General features: G+C 44.8%; 1 protein-coding gene across 5 annotated transcripts in view; it reads left to right on the top strand.

The window, feature by feature from the left end:
* Positions 1-20,052, top strand: part of C23H6orf89 (chromosome 23 C6orf89 homolog) — a 40,916-nt gene that overhangs the window by 12,542 nt on the left and 8,322 nt on the right. For 4 of the 5 annotated variants that reach the window (XM_005907730.3, XM_070361031.1, XM_005907731.3 and 1 more), the window contains 5 exons: positions 169-382; positions 14,979-15,133; positions 15,264-15,403; positions 16,585-16,714; positions 19,758-19,881. In XM_005907730.3, the coding sequence (XP_005907792.1) occupies positions 169-382; positions 14,979-15,133; positions 15,264-15,403; positions 16,585-16,714; positions 19,758-19,881 (763 nt within the window). The remainder of the gene's footprint in view (positions 1-168; positions 383-14,978; positions 15,134-15,263; positions 15,404-16,584; positions 16,715-19,757; positions 19,882-20,052) is intronic. The other variant, XM_070361033.1, reaches the window with a different exon arrangement.

Here is a 20,052-nt window from a genome sequence, read left to right as displayed (position 1 = left end):
AATCCTTTCAGAAGTGAATGTCAATGGCTTGTTTATGAAAATGGATTAGTTCTTAAAACACATTGGACATAGTAGAAGATGCCTTTTGTTTTGTTTTTTTTCCCCTTGGCATTAAAGTATTTCATTTGCTGGGACTATTATTAATCCATTTCCTGTCTTTCCTTGTAGGTCTTCATAACCCTGGGATTAATCTTGCTCACTGCCTACTTTGTGGTTCAACCTTTCAGCCCATTAGCACCTGAACCAGTGCTTTCCGGAGCTTACACCTGGCGCTCACTCATCCATCACATCCGGCTGATGTCTTTGCCCATTACCAAGAAGTATATGCCAGAAAATAAGGGAGTTCCTCTGCGTGGGGGCAAGGAAGACAGACCCTTTCCAGGTAGAGCACTATATTCACTACTTATTAGATACAGCTTTCTTGGCAGTATGTCATGAGAAAGAAGGTCACATTTATTGACATCTAATGAGAGACACTTTGCTGTGTTGTCTCATTTAATTCCATCCTCAGTAAAACTCTGTGAATGGGTTTTATTACCCCATTTTGCAGATTGAGAAACTGAGGCTCCGAGGATGAAGAAACTTGTCAGAGAAACACATCTGGTGTCAAATTCAAGCCCCCTGATTCTTAAACACACATGTTGGGGATGAGAGTTTTTCCTCATAGAAAGGATTTGAGTGTATCTTTACCATTTTCCCTCCTATGGTCCCTATCCGTAATAGATATTTTAATAAGTAGCTATCGCTTTATTGAAAGCATCTGAGTCCAACCCCTTAATAGTCCTTAGCCTGTTGGGCTAGGTTTTTGTCTAGGTGTATCCCTCTCTTTCAGTTGAATCTTTTCTGTTTCATGATTCACTTACATAGTGCTCATAAGTATACAACTTTGCCAATAAGTTGAATTTAAGAAACACTTTAGTAACAATGCAGTGGTAGCACAGGAATTCCTGGTCCGATAGACCATTTGAGGAGTTGCTTTTTTGAAAATAGTGTAATGCAGTAAGACTTGATATTTACTTTTTGAGAAAGAATAGAGGGATATTATTTGGGGATTTTATTGTAGTCATCTATTATTTTATCTGTTTATCTTATTCGCCTGTGTGAAGGAATATGTACATTAACACCACAAATGGATTATAGAACTTTTTGTATAACCATGTTCTGAAACCTTAGGCTTCAAAATAACTGTTGAAGAAGTATGTCTTCTCTTCAATGTTGTTTTCCAAAAAAAAAAGTTAGTAGTTGAAACCAAGCTTTATCATCATAGTGCTACTCTTTAAGCCAAGACCTAATCAGTCATAAAAATCATCACTTGGTTTGGGTCTCCTTTGAAAGCTATTTTTGTACACTTGGGAAATCCTTAAGAGGTTTCCAGAATTATATCAAAATCAGAGGAAGGGAACATTGTAAAACAAAAACCCCACCTCATAAGTCTTTTTTTTTTTTTTAAATCAACTCATATATTTAGACTTTTAAATTCCAGATTTAACTTTCTAATGTTTATTGGGAAGGTTATTTTTGAAATGTCATCAACAGAGCTCCAACTGTTTATCAGGGAGGTCCAGAGCACGTGGGGAAAAAGCCAGAGAAACTGGTCAGTGAGGCCAGCCTGCCCTGCTTCCTCGGATGCACCGGCCCCCGTCCTGTCTTCCCCTCCCAGCCTCCCAAAGCTCCTCGTCTGCTCTGTGGCACGTGGGAGGAAGTCCGCAGTGTTTAGGACCAGGTTCACGGCATTTACTTTCTTTCTCTCCATCTTATAAACTACATCTCCACAGACTCTTGAGTTAAGAAAACATAGTCAGTGGACAGTGATTGCTCATTCTGTGTATCAGAGTTTAAAAATTCAAGAAACATCAGTGTCTTGTCAACAAGCCAGGTTCAACAAGCCAGGTTGTTTGGCCACTCCAAATGAATATTTTGCCTTGCATATTAAAATAAAATGAGTCCTTAGAGCGCACTTGTAAAGAGAGAGCATTGGAAGGGTGTGGTTTTAGGTCTTTAATGTTGTTGATTCTACTACAAAGCTGCTTTTACTTGTAAACAGAGATTTGTTACCCTATTTTCCTATGTCTCATAATTCTGGGAAGCTGTAGACATGTAACAGCATTTTGCATAGCATTTGGAGGGAAGCTTAAGAATGCATAATGAAATAAGGGGTGAATGGAAACATGTTGGGGAGAATTAGATAACAGAAGTGCAGGGACTTCTCCGGTGGGTCCAGTGGTTAAGACTCAAAGCTTCCATTGTAAAGGACATGGGTTTGATCCCTGATCAGGGAACTAAGATCCCACATCCTGGGAGGCCAAAAAAAAAAAGAAATGCAAACTGCTGGTCCTGGAAGAGGGCCAGAAAAGCAAAACACATAAATTATCGTTCCTGTTGTCATGTACCAGAAAGCAGCGGCCTTTCAGTTAGGACTACTTAGCAGTACCTTCAAAGTCAGTGTAGAAGGAGAATGTAAAGTGAGCATGGCTCCCCAGCAGAAAGCCCTTCAGCGTGCTGTTTCCCTAAGGGCTGCCTGGTGCCCCCAGCGACCATCTGACGCTCCTTGCAGGGGCAGCGGCGACTCCAGACGCGCCACACCGGTGCTGTTAGGTCTCCTCCTGACCGCCGGTGGCTTTCCCTCTTGACTCTGCCCAGGGAACAAACGCAACAGAAGTGGGGTTTTGTTTTCCTAGGTTTCAGCCTTGGGTAGGAAACCCTGCCCCTGAATCCTCTTCATAGGGTGAATGAGGTGACTCTGGTGAGTCATGTAGACACCCCACTCTGTAGCAGAAAATAACTAAGCTGACTTACTTAGTACTTGCCAGTTGCCAGGCCCTGTTCAAAGGGCTTTCCATGTGGTGGCTCACTTGATCTTTACAATATTCCCAGGCAGCAGGTTCTGGTTTTATGTCTGTTTTACAGAAGACACTGAAGTACAGTGAGATTAGGTCACTTGCCTGAGAATCCAAGGCTGGTAAGTCATGGAACCATGGCAGGCAGATTCTTTACTGGATTCTTTACCACTGAGCCACCAGGGAAACCTTGACTTACTATTTTACTTAACCTTTTCTCTCTCTTTTTTGAAAAACACTGATTGATTGATTCTGTTTGGCTGTGCCAGGCCTTTGTTGCAGCACACAGGCTCTTTAATTGCAGCGTGTGGGTTCTGCTTCCTGACCAGGGATCAAGCCCTGGCCCGCTGCATTGGGAGCTCTGAGTCTTAGCCACTGGGCCACCAGAGAGTCCCAGTCCTTTCTCTTATTAACCTATAGTTTTCCCTTCACATTTACATTTTTAGTTCTTACCCACTCTCCCACCCCCATCTCCCACCTTCTACCTTTATATCCATTTTGACCCTGCCATCTGTCCTCTTGGATTTTATCCTTCCCTAAAATCATTGTCTTAGAGCTCAAAAGGAACGTTAGAGTTGATCTGGTACATACTCCTGTTTTTGTTTTTTTTTTTTTTTAATTTTTTATTTTGTATTGGCGTGTATCCAGTTAACAGTGTTGAGATTGTTCAGGTGAACAGCAGAGGAACTCAGCCATACATGTACGTGAGTCCATTCTCCCCCACACTCCCCTCCCATCCAGTCTGCTACATAACATTGAGCAGAATTCCATGTGCTATACAGTAAGTCCTTGGGAATTTTCCATTTCAAGTACAGTGGTGTGTACATGTCCATCCCAAATTCTCGATCTCTACCTTGGAATCTTGCCTTCTGTCAACCATAAGTTTGTTCTGTAAATCTGTGTCTGTTTCCGTTTTGTAAATAAGATTATTTGTATCATTTTGATTTAGATTCCCCATATAAGGGTATCATACAGTTTTTCTCCTCCTCTGACTGACTGCACTCAGCGTGACGATTTCTAGGTCCATCCATGTTGCTGCAGATGACATTGTTTGATTCGTTTTAATGGCTGAGTAATATTCCATTGTACATGTGTGCCTCATCTCTCTCCATTCCTTTCTTGATGGGCATTTAGGTTGCTTCCATGCCTCTGTTTTACGAAGAGGAAACACTGGCTGGAAGAGGTGGAATAGCTTGCTTACCCAGTCACACATGACAGACTAGCACTTGAACCTTAGTTTCTTAACTTGAGTCTGCCACTCGTTCCATCACATCACACTTACTGCCTGCTCCCTTTGCCCTCACACAAGCCAGGTTCCAGCCTGTTCAGTTCAGTTCAGTCGCTCAGTCGTGTCCAGCTCTTTGCGACCCCATGAACTGCAGCACACCAGGCCTCCCTGTCCATCACCAACTCCTGGAGTCCACCCAAACTCATGTCCATTGAGTCGGTAATACCATCTAATCATCTCATCCTCTGTCATCCCCTTCTCCTCCTGCCCTCAGTCTTTCCCAGCATCAGGGTCTTTTCAAATGAGTCAGCTCTTCACATCAGGTGGCCAAAATACTGGGGTTTCAGCTTCAACATCAGTCCTTCCAAAGAACACCCAGGGCTGATTTCCTTTAAGATGGACTGGTTGGATCTCCTTGCAGTCCAGAGGACTCTCAAGAGTCTTCTCCAACACCACAGTTCAAAAGCATCAATTCTTTGGCGCTCAGCTTTCTTTATAGTCCAACTCTCACATCCATACATGACTACTGGAAAAACCATAGCCTTGACTAGACTATTAGACTGAACTATTTTGTTTACTTTGGGCATTTCTGATTTTTAATTGTAACACTCATATATCCTGAGAAGGCCTGGGTCAGTTCCTCACATACAGTTAGAAGGTGCATCTCTGTATGTGTACTGCATAATTGGAAGGTTACGTATCCATGAGCTTTGAAGGGGTGGTTGAAGTGGATCTCCCAGTATTAAGGAGTTTGGGGAATAGTAGATCGTTCATGACTCTAATCAGACTTAGAGTCCAGGCCAGTGCTCATACCTATTTATTTGCAAATAAAAGAGTAAAGTGACGACAGCTCCGTCCAGCACTTACAGCGTGTATACCAGGCACTGTGTCATGTACTGCACCCGGTGTTCCCCAGTCTTCACAGCAATCACGTAAGGCAGTTAACATTTTATGTTAATATTTCAGAGATGAGGGAGCTGATATGCAAGGGGGTTGACTAACTAAGCTGAAGTCTCACATCTAGAGACAAATTTCTATACGAGGAGGACTTACAAAAATAGCTGAACTCTACAGTTTGGAATTGTTCATACGCATTGCTTCCTGACAGCAGAGCTGTTGGCAAAATGATTTCTTGGGTTCTTTCCATCCCTATGGTGTATGAAAGTGCCTCTGGGCCTGTTGCCACTCCTGCAGGGGGCCTGGCCAAGGTCAAGGCTTCACCCCTGCCTCATGCCCAGGGAGCTGGAAGTGCTAAGCAAAATGAGCTGCTGGAGCATAGCCTGATTAAATACTGAGCACGCACCAGTGAATGTCACAGAGGCTTTGTTGTGGACTTTGCAGGCTTCTCTTAGGTACATTTCTAATATGAGACATCTAAGAAATCATGAGATTGTATTTATTTAATCCTTATTTTGAGGTTTTTCTCCAAATTCAGATCATCTGATTTTTTTTCTCCTGATGGACTTGATCCTATTGTTGTGTGTGTGTGTGTGTGCTCAGTCATGTCTGACTCTTAGTGGCCCCATGGACTGTAGTCCACCAGGCTCTTCTGCCCATGAAATTCTCCTGCGAAGAATTCTGGCATGGGGTGCTGTTTCCTACTCCAGAGGATCTACCCTACCCAGGTATCGAACCCGAATCTCTTGCATCTCCTGTGTTCGCAGATGAATTCTTTACTACTAGCGCCACCTGGGAAGCCCAATCCTATCGTTAAATCTTCTGAAAAGTCAAAGTTTCATTCATTCAGTCAGTCATTCAGTGAGTGTGTATCGAGACCCTGTTGTACACCAGGCACTGTTCTCAACAGAGCAGCGAACAAAACAGTCCCCCTCCGACACCCCGCTCTCGTGGAGCTGGCCTTGACTTTGTGTCTTTCTTCTTCCCTATCCTTTTTACCCATAGGGAGGTTTTTGTGCTCCTGGAAAGAAATATATATATATATTTTTTTTTTTTTTTTTTTTTTCTTTTTGCCAGATTAATAGTCTGTGTAAAAGGACTCTCCGCTTCAAATTCCAGAGTATGTTACGATTGTTCACAGCGAGCCAGCCTGGGTGCGTTTCCTTTGTAAACAACTCTCAGGCACCAGGAAGCCTCCTGACAGGCCCTGGCTCGCCGCTGTTCTGCAGAGTGCCCAACTCACAGAGAAGCCTGGGAGGTTACAGTTTCTGCCCTCCTTACCTTCAAGGCTGTGTTTTGTCTGCAAGACTGTTTTTGACATCTCACACAGTGAAACGATGCCGTGATCAGAGTGAAAATTTGGAATCCAGATCCTGTCTTTTATCGAACTCTAATAATGTGGAGTTTCACTTCTCTGGCACAACTGTTTTTTTTAGTATAAGGAGGATACCTTGAGGAAGGAAGCCTTAGAAATCAAAAGAAAGTTAGGGATTGCCATCCAGCTTCCTTTCTGTTTGGTGCTGGAGGACAAGTGGACAGACGCCGAGGAGGGCTGAAAAGAAGTGAGATGCAGCGTGTTTGGTAACTGAAGAAAAGCCGTGGACCAGGGTGGTGTGGGATGGTCTGCTGTGTGCTGTTGGCTCTTTTCCAGCGTGAGTGAGATTTTGCTCACAGAGCACACAGCACACAAAACCTTTTCAGACAGATGGAGGCCAAGTTGAAGTCTGGTCTTTTCTCCTTTTGTTGTTGGAAATTCTGTGAGAAGGGGAAAAGGAGCCCCAACTGTACACAGCCCCCCTCCTCCTGGTCACTTCACTGCTTAGCCATTCCTCAATCCCTTTCTGAAACAAATAAGAGCACATTCTTTATCCACCTTGGTGACAAAGGCTGCAGAGAAGTCCAGAGTAGCTCTTCCTCTTGAAGTGCTGCTGCTGCTGCTAAGTCGCTTCAGTCGTGTCTGACTCTGTGCAACCCCATAGACGGTAGCCCACCAGGCTCCGCTGTCCATGGGATTCTCCAGGCAAGAACACTGGAGTGGGTTGCCACTTCCTTCTCCAGTGCATGAGCTCCCCTTAATTCAGATGGAGTGTATGAACTACCCCCATTCTGGGGATTGTTTTTCTGCATCACCTCCCCTCTTCCTTGGCTGGCCACCAACCTGGCCCAGGTTCCTCTTCTGTCAGGGGCCTCTTCAGGGGCCTGCCTTCCACGATGACTAAACTCTGCATTAAAAGTTAATACTCTCGGTTTGAGTCTTCATGGTCTTCAAAGACATACAAAAAATGTGTTTTTTTTTTAATTGAAGCATATTGATTAACAATGTTGTGTGTAGGTGTACAGCAAAATGATTCTGTTCTACATATACACGTATCTATTTTTTTCCCCACCGTACTTCACGGCTTTCAGGATCTTAGTTCCCCGACCAGGGATTGAACCTGGGCCCTTGGCAGTGAAAGCTCAGAGTCCTAACCACTGAACCACCAGGGAATTCCCTCCAAAGACATTTTTATTTGGAAAATACATAAAACATATATGAAGACAAAAAAAAGACCTAAGATTTTGATTTTTGAAAATATACTTTTTAACTTTTTTTGGCCGTGCCACATGGCATGTGGCATCTTTATTTCTCTTCCAGGAATAAAGCCCGTGCCCCTTGCATTGGAAGCACAGAGTCTTAACCCCTGCACTGCCAGGAAAATCCAAAAAAATATTTTTAATGAAGTAAATTCTCTCACCTCTACCCCTCCCAACTCCTCCACCCAGGCAACCACTGGTAATAACTTGAATATACATCCATCCTTCTGAGTTTTTCCATGGCTGTGCAGATCCCTATACTTTGTATCTATAAATATAAAATATTTTTTGATTCACACACAAGGAAGGCTTATGTAAATATTTTTGGCTAGGAACATTGTATTAGTTTCTAAGTTTGCTGTATGTAACAAAGTACCAAAGGTCAGGCGAATTAAAACAACAAAAATTAATCTTCTCACAGTTTTGGAGGCTAGAAATCCAAAATCAAGGTGTTTCAGGGCTCTTCTCCTTCTCAAAGGCTCTAGGGACGAATCCTTCTTGGCTTCTTCCAGGTTCTGCTGGTTGCCATCAGTCCTCGGCATCCTTAGCTATGGCTGCATAACTCTGTATGGCCATCTTCCCTCTGGGAGTCGTCATGCAGCCTCTCTTCTTCTGATAAGAATGCATGTAGATTGAATTTAGGGCCCACCCCACTTCAGTATCACCTCATCTTTAATTAATTACATCTGCAAGGAACCTATTTCCAAATATGATCAAATTCTGAGGTTCCAGAAGGACTTAAATTTTAGCGGGGGGACACTGTTCAACCCAGAATACACATTTTTCAGGAGTTTATATTATTCCATTGTCTGAGTATTGCTTAATTTAACAGTTTCCAGATTTTTTTGCTGTTATTAAAAAAGATTTGGGACATTCATATACACATATTTTTATATATATGTACTATTATTTCTGTGGGGCTTCCCTGGTGTTTCAGATGGTAAAGAATCTCCCAGCGATCTGGGAGACCCAGGTTTGTTATGAGTCGGGGCAATCCCCTGGAGAAAGGAATGACAACCCATTCCAGTTTTCTTACCTGGAGAATCCCATGGACAGAGGAGCCTGGCGGACTACAGTCCAGGGGATCACAAAGAGTCAAACATGACTGAGCAACTAACACTTCACTATTATTTCTGTAAAGCAGATTCTTGGAAGTAGAATACCTGGGTCAGAAAGCATGGACATTTTACATTTTAATAAATACTAAAAAATTATCTTCATAAACTTATGTCGGTGTGTAACTTTCATTAACATGTGTTGCTCATCTACCCTGGATGTTATCATTTTGCCAGTCAAGTGACTGAAAAGTGGTATCTCACTTTAAGTTACATTTCTTCAATTATCATTGAAGGTGGATGTCTTTTCAGTTGTGTTTTTAGGCCATTTGTATTTGTTTTTCTGTGGACTACTTGTCCATATTATCTACACAGAGAGAACAGAACAGTGCCGTTTGCCTCCAGACCTGCCCTCCTGCCCAGCACAGAGGTGAGCCATGAGCAGTCGGAGGTGAGGGTCCTCGGGTCTGCCACATGCCCAGTGCTGTCACGAGGCTCTTACTACATTCTCTAACTGTACCTGTGCCTAAGGGGTGTATTCCCCATAGATTATAAACGTGACCGTACTTTATAATTCATTTTTGTTACTCCAGGTCGCCTTTGGGCACATAAACATCTCCTAGAGTTAATTTGGCAGGTGGTGGATTGTTGCCTGTTGTTATTCTCATACATATTTCTTTCTAGATAAACTTTAGAATGCAATTGTCACAGCTCTGCCTCATCCCCACCTTCACCAATAAGAGACTCTGATGAAATTCTATCCAGTTGTATTAAATGTATGTGTATGTGTTTTTAGAAGACTTGATATCTTTATGACATTTAGTCATTTATCTAGGTCTTACTTTATATCCTTCAGTAAAATTTTATGGTTTTACCTTTTTTGTTAAATTTTTTTGCCAGTTATTATGAATGAGATCATTTTCCATTTCTGTTTTTAAAAGATTATGGTTAGTAGTGTAAGAACAGGGTTTCCTAGGTGGCTCAGTGGGTAAAGAATCTGCCTACAGTGCAGGAAATGCAGGTTTGATCCCTGGGTCAGGAAGATCCCCTGGAGAAGGAAATGGCAACCCACTCCAGTATACTTGCCTGGAGAATCCCATGGACAAAGGAGCCTGGCAGTCTACAGTCCATAGCGTTGCAAAGAGCCAGACTCAACTGAAGCGACTGAGCACACACAGATGCAGTGTAAGACCACTGTTGGTGTTCACATGTCTAGAGATCTCTATCTTGTATTCTGCCACCTTCTTAAATTCTCTTTTTAGTATTCTGTTCTTGTTTTCTTTTCCTCTCTGGGTTTTCTTCCTCCACCTGCTGTTCAAGCATCTCTACCTGGAAATCCCAAGAATACCTAAAGCTCAGAATAAAACTAAATTAAGTGAAAGTTAAAATAATCTCTTGATACTCTTAGGTTCAGAATTGCTGCTACTAGCCCATGAAGCGGGCTTCCTTGGTGGCTCAGATGGTAAAGAATCTGCCTGTAGTGTAGGAGACCTGGGTTCGATCCCTGGGTTGGGAAGATCCCCTAGAAGAGGGCATGGCAACCCACTCCAGTATTCTTGCCTTGAGAATCCCCATGGACAGAGGAGCCTGGCGGGCTACAGTCCATGGGGTCACAAAGAGTTGGACATGACTGAGCGACTAAGCACAAGCACAGCCCACCAAGCACCTTTGTATAAATTAGAATTTCTTCTAGCACTTCACTCCTGATATGATTGTCATAATTAACAGACTCATTTGGAATATGACATGTTACTGCAGAAAAATGTGATAATAAGTATTTGCAGCCCTCCAGGGTCTCCCTTAAATGAGGAGCTCTTGGACCATCTCAGCCTGTATAGATGGTCTCTGCAGTGCTGCCGAGAGCCATGGATTTTGTCATCACTGCCTCTGGAATCACCGCTTTCTTCCCAAGGCCACTGGCTCAGTTAGACTGTTGTTAAATTTCCGCTCTCATCACCGTACACCTCCTCCCTCCCCAATAAAAGGACAAAAACAAAGCATGACTGGGTCTGCCTCTTGCCAGCCTCCCTCTTGCAGGACACCCTAGTCATGCCGCAGAATAACCTTCCTAGAAGGAAGCCCTAGAGCCCTCGGCACTGTCTTCCTCAGCAGCCTCTGTGCTGTTCCCACCCCGCCCCCTTGGGTGGTGATTCCTCTCGCCTTCACTCTCAGTTTGCTCATCTGTAAAAGCAGAATAGTGATGCCTCCTCAATAATTACATGGTAAGAGTAAACAGTACACTACCTGCGGAAATACAACTCACTTTGGGCTCGCTGCTGATCTCTCTAGTTTTCTCTTCCCTTCCCTCCCCCTCCCTCACAAGTACTCTGGAAACCGAAACGCTGTATAATTGTAACATAGTATGTTGCCTCAGGGCTCTATTTTGGCCCCTTATCTTCTGTGAGAATTAAGGCTTTTAAATTGGATTTGACTCAACATAAGTTTTTGGCCTTGGAATAGGGAATGAAGCAGGGCAAAGACTAATAGAGTTTTGCCAAGAAAATGCACTGGTCATAACAAACACCCTCTTCCAACAACACAAGAGAAGACTCTATACGTGGACATCACCAGATGGTCAACACCGAAATCAGATTGATTATATTCTTTGCAGCCAAAGATGGAGAAGCTCTATACAGTCAGCAAAAACAAGACCAGGAGCTGACTGTGGCTATTTAGGAAAACCACTAGACCATTCAGGTATGACCTAAATCAAATCCCTTATGATTATGCAGTGGAAGTGAGAAATAGATTTAAGGGCCTAGATCTGATAGATAGAGTGCCTGATGAACTATGGAATGAGGTTCGTGACATTGTACAGGAGACAGGGATCAAGACCGTCCCCATGGAAAAGAAATGCAAAAAAGCAAAATGGCTGTCTTGGGGAGGCCTTACAAATAGCTGTGAAAAGAAGAGAAGCGAAAAGCAAAGGAGAAAAGGAAAGATATAAATATCTGAATGCAGAGTTCCAAAGAATAGCAAGAAGAGATAAGAAAGCCTTCTTCAGTGATCAATGCAAAGAAATAGAGGAAAACGACAGAATGGGAAAGACTAGGGATCTCTTCAAGAAAATCAGAGATACCAAAGGAACATTTCATGCAAAGATGAGCTCGATAAAGGACAGAAATGGTATGGACCTAACAGAAGCAGAAGATATTAAGAAGAGATGGCAAGAATACACAGAAGAACTGTACAAAAAAGATCTTCACGACCCAGATAATCACGATGGTGTGATCACTGACCTAGAGCCAGACATCCTGGAATGTGAAGTCAAGTGGGCCTTAGAAGGCATCACTATGAACAAAGCTAGTGGAGGTGATGGAATTCCAGGTGAGCTATTCCAAATCCTGAAAGATGCTGCTGTGAAAGTGCTGCACTCAATATGCCAGCAAATTTGGAAAACTCAGCAGTGGCCACAGGACTGGAAAATGTCAGTTTTCATTCCAATCCCAAAGAAAGGCAATGCCAAAGAATGCTCAAACTACCGCACAATTGCACTCATCTCACACGCTAGTAAAGTAATGCTCAAAATTCTCCAAGCCAGGCTTCAGCAATACGTGAACCGTGAACTTCCTGATGTTCAAGCTGGTTTTGGAAAAGGCAGAGGAACCAGAGATCAAATTGCCAACATCCGCTGGATCATGGAAAAAGCAAGAGAGTTCCAGAAAAACATCTATTTCTGCTTATTGACTATGCCAAGGCCTTTGACTGTGTGGATCACAATAAACTGTGGACAATTCTGAAAGAGATGGGAATACCAGACCACCTGATCTGCCTCTTGAGAAATTTGTATGCAGGTCAGGAAGCAACAGTTAGAACTGGACATGGAACAACAGACTGGTTCCAAATAGGAAAAGGAATTCATCAAGGCTGTATATTGTCACCCTGTTTATTTAACTTAAATGCAGAGTACATCATGAGAAACGCTGGACTGGAAGAAACACAAACTGGAATCAAGATTGCCGGGAGAAATATCAATAACCTCAGATATGCAGATGACACCACCCTTATGGCAGAAAGTGAAGAGGAACTCAAAAGCCTCTTGATGAAAGTGAAAGTGGAGAGTGAAAAAGTTGGCTTAAAGCTCAACATTCAGAAAACAAAGATCATGGCATCCGGTCCCACCACTTCATGGGAAATGGATGGGGAAACAGTGGAAACAGTGTCAGACTTTGTTTTTCTGGGCTCCAAAATCACTACAGATGGTGACTGCAGCCATGAAATTAAAAGATGCTTACTCCTTAGAAGGAAAGTTATGACCAACCTAGATAGCATATTCAAAAGCAGAGACATTACTTTGCCAACAAAGGTCCGTCTAGTCAAGGCTGTGGTTTTTCCAGTGGTCGTGTATGGATGTGAGAGTTGGACTGTGAAGAAGGCTGAGCGCCGAAGAATTGATGCTTTTGAACTGTGGTGTTGGAGAAGACTCTTGAGAGTCCCTTGGACTGCAGGGAGATCCAACCAGTCCATTCTGAAGGAGATCAGCCCTGGGATTTCTTTGGAAGGAATGATCCTAAAGCTGAAACTCCAGTACTTTGGCCACCTCATGTGAAGAGTTGACTCATTGGAAAAGACTCTGATGCTGGGAGGGATTGGGGGCAGGAGGAGAAGGGGACGACAGAGGATGAGATGGCTGGATGGCATCACTGACTGGATGGCCCTGAGTCTGAGTGAACTCCGGGAGTTGGTGATGGACAGGGAGGCCTGGCGTGCTTCGATTCATGGGGTCGCAAAGAGTCGGACACGACTGAGGGACTGATCTGATCTGAAGTTGCATTTGGGGCTTCCCAGGTGGCTCAGTGGTAAAGAATCTGCCTATCAATGCAGGAGACGCAGGAGATGTAGGTTCTATCCCTGGATTGGGAAGGTCTCCTGGAGGAGGGCAGGGCAACCCACTCCAGTATTCTTGCCTGGAGAATCCCATGGACAGAGGAGTCTGATGGGCTGCAGTCCGTGGGGTCACAAAGAGTCAGACACGACTGAATGACTGAACACGATGACTTATGCCTCATTGTATGTCCATTACCTGGAGTTGTGTTTTGACAAGAGTTCATCATAGTTGACCTCTAGTAAGAAACATGTGAAAATACTCCAGAAAGGAAAATAAAAGGGTAACTGCAGCCTCAGCGTGCCGTTAAAACAGGTGCCACTAAAGGTTTTCCGCTGCCCGTGGAGGCTCGCAGTGGTCTCTGTGTGCTCCTCCCGGGGGTGAGAATAGTGGGTAGTGCTGCCTGCAGGAAACACAGGGTTTGTCTGCAGGAGATGCGGGCTTGGGATGCACTGAGCACTCGCACTGCCCTCCCCGGTGAGTGTTCCTTATCCTGCAGACTCCTGCCTTGTGCTCACTACAGAAAATGTTTTGTGTTGAGTCAGTTTCCACGTCTGTTTCTTGGCTCAAAGAGCTGATTTCCTTTCAGCCACATTGGATTGTTGTCTTTTGTTCTAGGCTGTCTCCTGATTGGGTTTTCATTGGGTTTTAATCAGAAACCATCTGGTGAAAATTTTGGATTCAAATTAAAGATCTATCACAAACACATATCTCAGAGAACACAGATGAAACCCAGACTGGAACAGAAAGCAAACAAGACATAATGAAATAATATTATGAACAGAATAGTCTCAGAGGGAAGGAACGCAGAGAAAACCAAGAAAGGCTGCATAGAAACAGAGCCAACCCCTCAAAGAAGGACCCACCAGAGTAGGGTGTGGGGGAGCCAGCGAGCTCTCAATCAGGGCCTGAGTGGGGAGTTCTAGTTCTCACCACCCTGCAGTCCTTGGGGCTGGAAGCCACGGTTAGTAGCCCTTTCCCCTCCCCCAAACTGGAACAGAGTGCTGATGAGCAGAGGCCATTTACTTTACTCCACAGATGGGCCCTCTCTCCTCTCCATCCCTTCTCTCTGCACCCATTTCTCACTCTTCCTTCCCAGAGCTGTCCTGGGCCGGCCTTGTACCTTGTCCCTGTGAGCCCAGGGTGTAGGATATCAGAGAAATGCTGGCATCACTGGCAGTGGGACCACCCTGCCTGCCTGCCCCTCCCCCACGTGCTGTAGCCGGTTCAGACCTGTTGGTCACAGGTTAGAAAACTGGGAAAGAACTGCATCTCCAACCCCATGTCACAAATACAGCTCCCCAAACTGACATTAGTTATTGATTTGACTTAGGAGATACTTGTACGTGTTAAAAAGTATTTCCTCCCCTCTCCACCTCTGTCCCCTAGCTAGGCTCTCTGTTTCCTTCTTGAGGGTTAACTTGTTTGATACGTACCTTTTCAGCGGTCGCCCGTGGTGATCACCGTGAGCTTTTAAAATTTTTATGCCTCTCTGTCTCCATTGCTGAGCCTCCTGGATTCACCTGCTGTATCTGCTTTCTCCACATCCCTTCCTCTCTCAGACTTTGACCCCTGGTGGACAAATGACTGTGAGCAGAATGAGTCGGACCCCACCCCTGCCAACTGCACTGGCTGTGCCCAGAAATTACCCCTCCAGGTGATGCTCCTGGAAGATACCCCAAGGAGATTTGAGAGACTGCATCCTCTAGTGATCAAGGTGCGCAGAAAGACTGGTTCTCCCACTGCCTCATAACCCATTAAATGGCTAGAAAGCACCAGGCCCTGGGACATTCCTGATAAGTAATTCCGTGTTGTCTTGTTGCGCTTTTGTTTTCTGCCTCCCCAAGACGGGACAGTCCCTGTCGACTGAGGGGCTTCAAGACTTTTTGTGCCAGTATCCGGAGGTGACAGAAGGCTTCACCGAAGGGTTTTTCACCAAGTGGTGGCGCTGCTTTCCTGGACGGTGGTTCCCATTTCCGTATCCATGGTGAGTGCGGAAAGGGGCACCCAGCCATGTGTGTGTACAGAAAGAGGGCAGACCAAATGTCAAAACAGTACCAATTACTGCCGAGACCCTGCCATGCCCGGCACTGTGTAAACTTTACAGCACACCCTCCCAGTCAAGTGATAACTCCAGAGCACAGTGTCGAAAAACTGAGAGAAGGAGATGAGTTGAAGAGGTGTGTCAAGAGGGGCGTCACCATGGTGGACACTGAGATTGCCTAATAGAAGCATCACTCACTCCTAACTGCAGTGTTTAGCATTTGCTTTCATGCTGAGCAGGTCCTGAGTGTTGAGGACTGCAGAGAGAGCGCAAAGAATAAAAGGGAAGGTTATTTCGTGGCATTTGTTTGTGCCAGGCAGCATGCCTTAGTGCTTAGTGTCTGTTACTCGTTGGAGATGCTCATAATAGCGCTGGGAAGTCGGAATTGTCATTGTCGTTTTTCAGTTCAGGAAAAGTGGGAATCAGAGAGGTTAAGTACTTTGCTTAAGGTCACCCAGCCAACACTGAAACCCGCATCTATCTCCCTGTTCCTTCTCGGGTCTTATAGACGACATGGGCCATTTCTTGGGGGTAACCTTGCTTTCTACAAATAAAAGGAACGCAAGTTTACTTCTAGAATCATTCCAAAGAGGATTAAAACTGCTTTTTCAGGCTTTTTGTTGGGTAGTTTGTCTGCTTCTGCCTTTCTTTAAATTTGCTGTTTATGTGCATGATCAAATACTCAGTTTACGAGCTGAAACAGGCTTCCCACGTCGTACTGCTCCACTTCAAAAGGGTCATGATTGTTGCCCCCCTCCTCCTTCCTTCTCCTCTCTTGCCCTGCCTGCTGTTACTTCAGTCTCTTTGCCAAGAGGGAATGAATGGAGTGTTTCTTTTCGCCCTCTATATGTTGTTTTAGCTGGATTTTATAAACACCCCACCCACACAAGACAAATTGTGGCTGTAGAGTGAGTGTGTGTGTGTGAGTGTGTGTGTGATGTTTCAGTTAATTGATTCAGCATGACTGCTCTTCATGGTCCTAATACTTCCGTTGTTGTCCTGACATCTTTCCCTCTTCACCCACCACCCACAGTTTTCCCACCCTCACTGAGCTCTCTTTAGCCATGGCGTTGGGCTGGGTTGCCCAGTTTAACTACTTTTTCTCTCTTGTACACATTTTGCAGGAGAAGACCGCTGAACAGATCACACATTTTACATGAGCTTTTCCCTATTTTCACCTATCTGCCATTTCCAAAAGAAGCCTCCTTGAAAAAATGCTTCCTTCTTCAACCAGAACCTATTGTGGGGAGTAAGGTAGGAAATTCTGAGAAGATTTGGATCTAGAATTTTTCTCGTTTGGTACCGGGCTGATGTCATAATCAAAGCCTTCCTTGCATGTCAACTTAGAGGGTGACCTGAAGGGTCATCCACAGAATCTGGAGTTCTCTCTTCCTGCTGCTTGCCAACACACCTGCAGCGGCCTGACTTTTTACTGAAAGCATGCTTCCAGAAAGTCTAGTGACTTGCAGATCTATTTCCTGCCCTTAACACCTGGGGGCAAGCTACCTTTCTACATTAAAGGAAGTAGAATCCTCAAGTTTAAAGAGTCCTGAGCATGCAGTCAGACTTCTCTACCTCCAAGTAGAGAGCAGGCAGACTGTGAATGAATAGTGTGTAAATGAACAGTCCAACGTTTCTCATTTTGTGAGAAATTAAATGATTTGCCCAAGGGCACAGCAAGTTAGTAAGAGGTCTCACCTCATTCTCCACTCCCAGATTGGCTTTCCCCAGAAATAAACAAATGAGAAGCTTCAGATGGAGAGCAAAAAGGGAGTGCAGAAAGCTTGGGAGCGTGGTTTGGGAACAGAAGGGTTGACAAGCCGTGCCTGAGGCAGTGTGTGGCGCTGCCTCTCACCTCCGTCCGTGGCCAGGTACCCGGAGCCCACGTTTCTCCTCTGGGGCCAGCAGACTGGGCAGAGCTTTACTGTGTTTGTGTCTGTTTACTTTTCTCTGAATTGCTCTTTTGTTGAGTCTCAACCCTGAGGAAGCTTTTTGAGTCTGGATTGGTTTGGAATAATTAAAAGGATGAACTTTCCTTTGTTAAAAAATTAAATTTGCTGAACTGCGACCCCTACCAACTCTGGGTTGTGTCTTTAACCTCCTGACACTATTGTTTGGGTCCAAATGTGCTGAATCGTGTTAAAGGAATTTCAAAGCCTTTAAAAAACAATCATTTTGTCTACAAGTAAGAACTTCTGCCTGCCAGCTGTAGGGTGGAGGTGCTGGGCTCTGGCCTCAGGTTTTAAAGAAGTTTATTCTGCTGCCTTCGGCTAGAACTCAGGGCCCTGGTATGATTTTATCTTCATAATTATGATATATGAAAAAATTATGGGTGAGGGCCTTCATCACTGTCTTGGGTTTTCCCACTTGAATCTTAATTTCAGCAGTCTGCCGAACAGGGACACCAGGGAGCCCAGCCAAAGGGGTAAATACAGAGTTCCACAGACGCTTGTCAGAATCATCTTGTTGTGGTTCTCAAGGATGTTTTTGGAAGGAGTGGCCCAAATAGGCAGAAATCCTGAGAGTCTGATTTCTTAGAGCATCTGTTCCCCACCCTGGCCCAGGCTCTCCTTTCTCCACAGCCACGTTACTCCACCCTTGTTCCACATCCCTGGGCTCTGGACTCTGGTAAAGTCATGTGTCTGTGGGCCCAGGTTCCAAAAGGCAGCCTTGGGATAGAAGATAAGCAGTGGGGTCCCGTTGTTGAGAGACCCTGAGGGAAGAGGTGAGGGGCTCCAGGGCCCACTTCACGCACCCCAGGATGTTGCCTCGGGCCGACCCATTCCATCCTGTTGTCTGCTTCTCCTCATCCTGAATGTGGAGGAGCGTGGTTCCAGCCCCTCTCAGGCCTATGTGAAATAGAGATATATCTGCTTAATTTTTGGTCTTCTGGAATTTTTTCAAGACTGCTCATGACAGGGCTTCTGTCAGTCACAGCAGCTCCAGACACTCGTCCTCCTCCTGTCACTACAGCAGCAGCTGCAGCGGCTCGAAGCGTTTCCATGGACACAGAGTCATGGCCAGGGCCTGTGGGGAGCAAGAGGGAGACCAGAATTGGGAGGCAGGAGAGGGCAGGGCCACATTCTCAGGCCCTGGAGGACCCAGATGGTAGGAAAAAACAGGGCATGGCCTAAGGAGTCAGACTTCTGACTCCTGCTTTCTAAGGGCACATTAGGGATTGGGGTTTTCTCTTGCCATCTAGACAGGAAGAGAAGTCTGACCAAGAGCACCCTATCCCTTTGTTTCTATTTCCTGCCCCTCCTAAACCCCAGGCACATAGCAGTTTGCACTTAATGCTTGCTGGAAGCAGGACTGATTCCCTGGTGGTTCAATGGTAGGGAATCCACCTGCTGATGCAGGAGATGCCAGCTTGTTCTCTGGGTCAGGAAGATCCCCTGGAGGAGGAAATGGCAACCCACTCCAGTATTCTGGAAATCTCCATGGATGGAGGAGCCTGGCGACTACAATCCATATGCCCTCAGAGAGCTGTAGTTACCCGTGCAGTTGTACATCCTTAGCTTTCAAAATCAGAGGCTGATCTTACTGTTATTAGTCCTTAATCAGTAGCGTCATGTATCTGCTCACCTGGGTCTTGCCAAAAAATTGTGAACTTGAACTTGCTGCTGTCCGATTCTCTTGAAAAGTCTGATAGTAAGAAATAATATTCCACAGACTATTGCCCACAGGATATGCAGGTTGTCTGTCTGAATCAAACCAGACCCTCAGTTGACCGCATATTTAGACCACCACATGTTGGCCTCTGCGAGACTTTTGTTAAAATACAATTAAATATTTTGCCTATGACCTACTTGGAAACTATGGCTAGAAATTGTGAATTATGAAACTTGAGCCATTTCTGCTACAGGGCTGACATTGCAGATGTTGCCTACAAAACTACACAATGTCTCTTTAAGAAAAACCCTAGAAGAGATCTTACCATGGGACTTCCCTGACAGTTCAGTTAAGCTCAGGGTTAAGACCCTGAGCTTCCATGGCAGAGAATGCAGATTTGAACTCTGGTTGGGAGCTAAAATCCCCCATGCCCCCTTGACATGGCCAAAAAAAAATAGAAATCTTTCATTAGACTCAGTACGGGGAGACGCCATGCTTAGCAGAAACTAATTTGTTTTTTGTCTTTCGAACAGAATTGTGAGTTTTATTCTTGGTTCTGTCTTCCTCTTTGCTTAGGCTGCTAGGAAACCCAGAGCCACACGTGTAAGAGTTTTTGTCTGCTCCTCTCCCACGCCCCAGGATGTGACTTGGTTTTCCTTCCCTTCCCCTGTGTCCTTTCCTCCAGATGCACAGGATGCATGACCTGTTCACCATCGGCAGCGGGGAGGCCATGCTGCAGCTCCTCCCGCCCTTCCAGTGCCGCAGCCACTGCCAGTCCGTGGCGATGCCACTGGAGCCAGGCGACATCGGTATGTGGAGCCCCCAGAGGGCAGGGGCAGCCACAGGGTCGTCTTAGTTTTTAACTCAAAAAAGCATTCTAAAAATTAAATATTGCCTTTACAAATATTTATTAAAGTAAAAAATAGCTTTTTTTATTAGCAAGGTCAATTATTTATGCTTAGATGTAATGATAAGTAATT

Source organism: Bos mutus, chromosome 23 (genome assembly GCF_027580195.1).
Source record: "Bos mutus isolate GX-2022 chromosome 23, NWIPB_WYAK_1.1, whole genome shotgun sequence".
Classification (NCBI taxonomy): Eukaryota; Metazoa; Chordata; class Mammalia; order Artiodactyla; family Bovidae; genus Bos; species Bos mutus.
The sequence above is the reverse complement of the archived record's forward strand: the minus strand, read 5'-3'. Positions and strand labels throughout refer to the sequence as shown.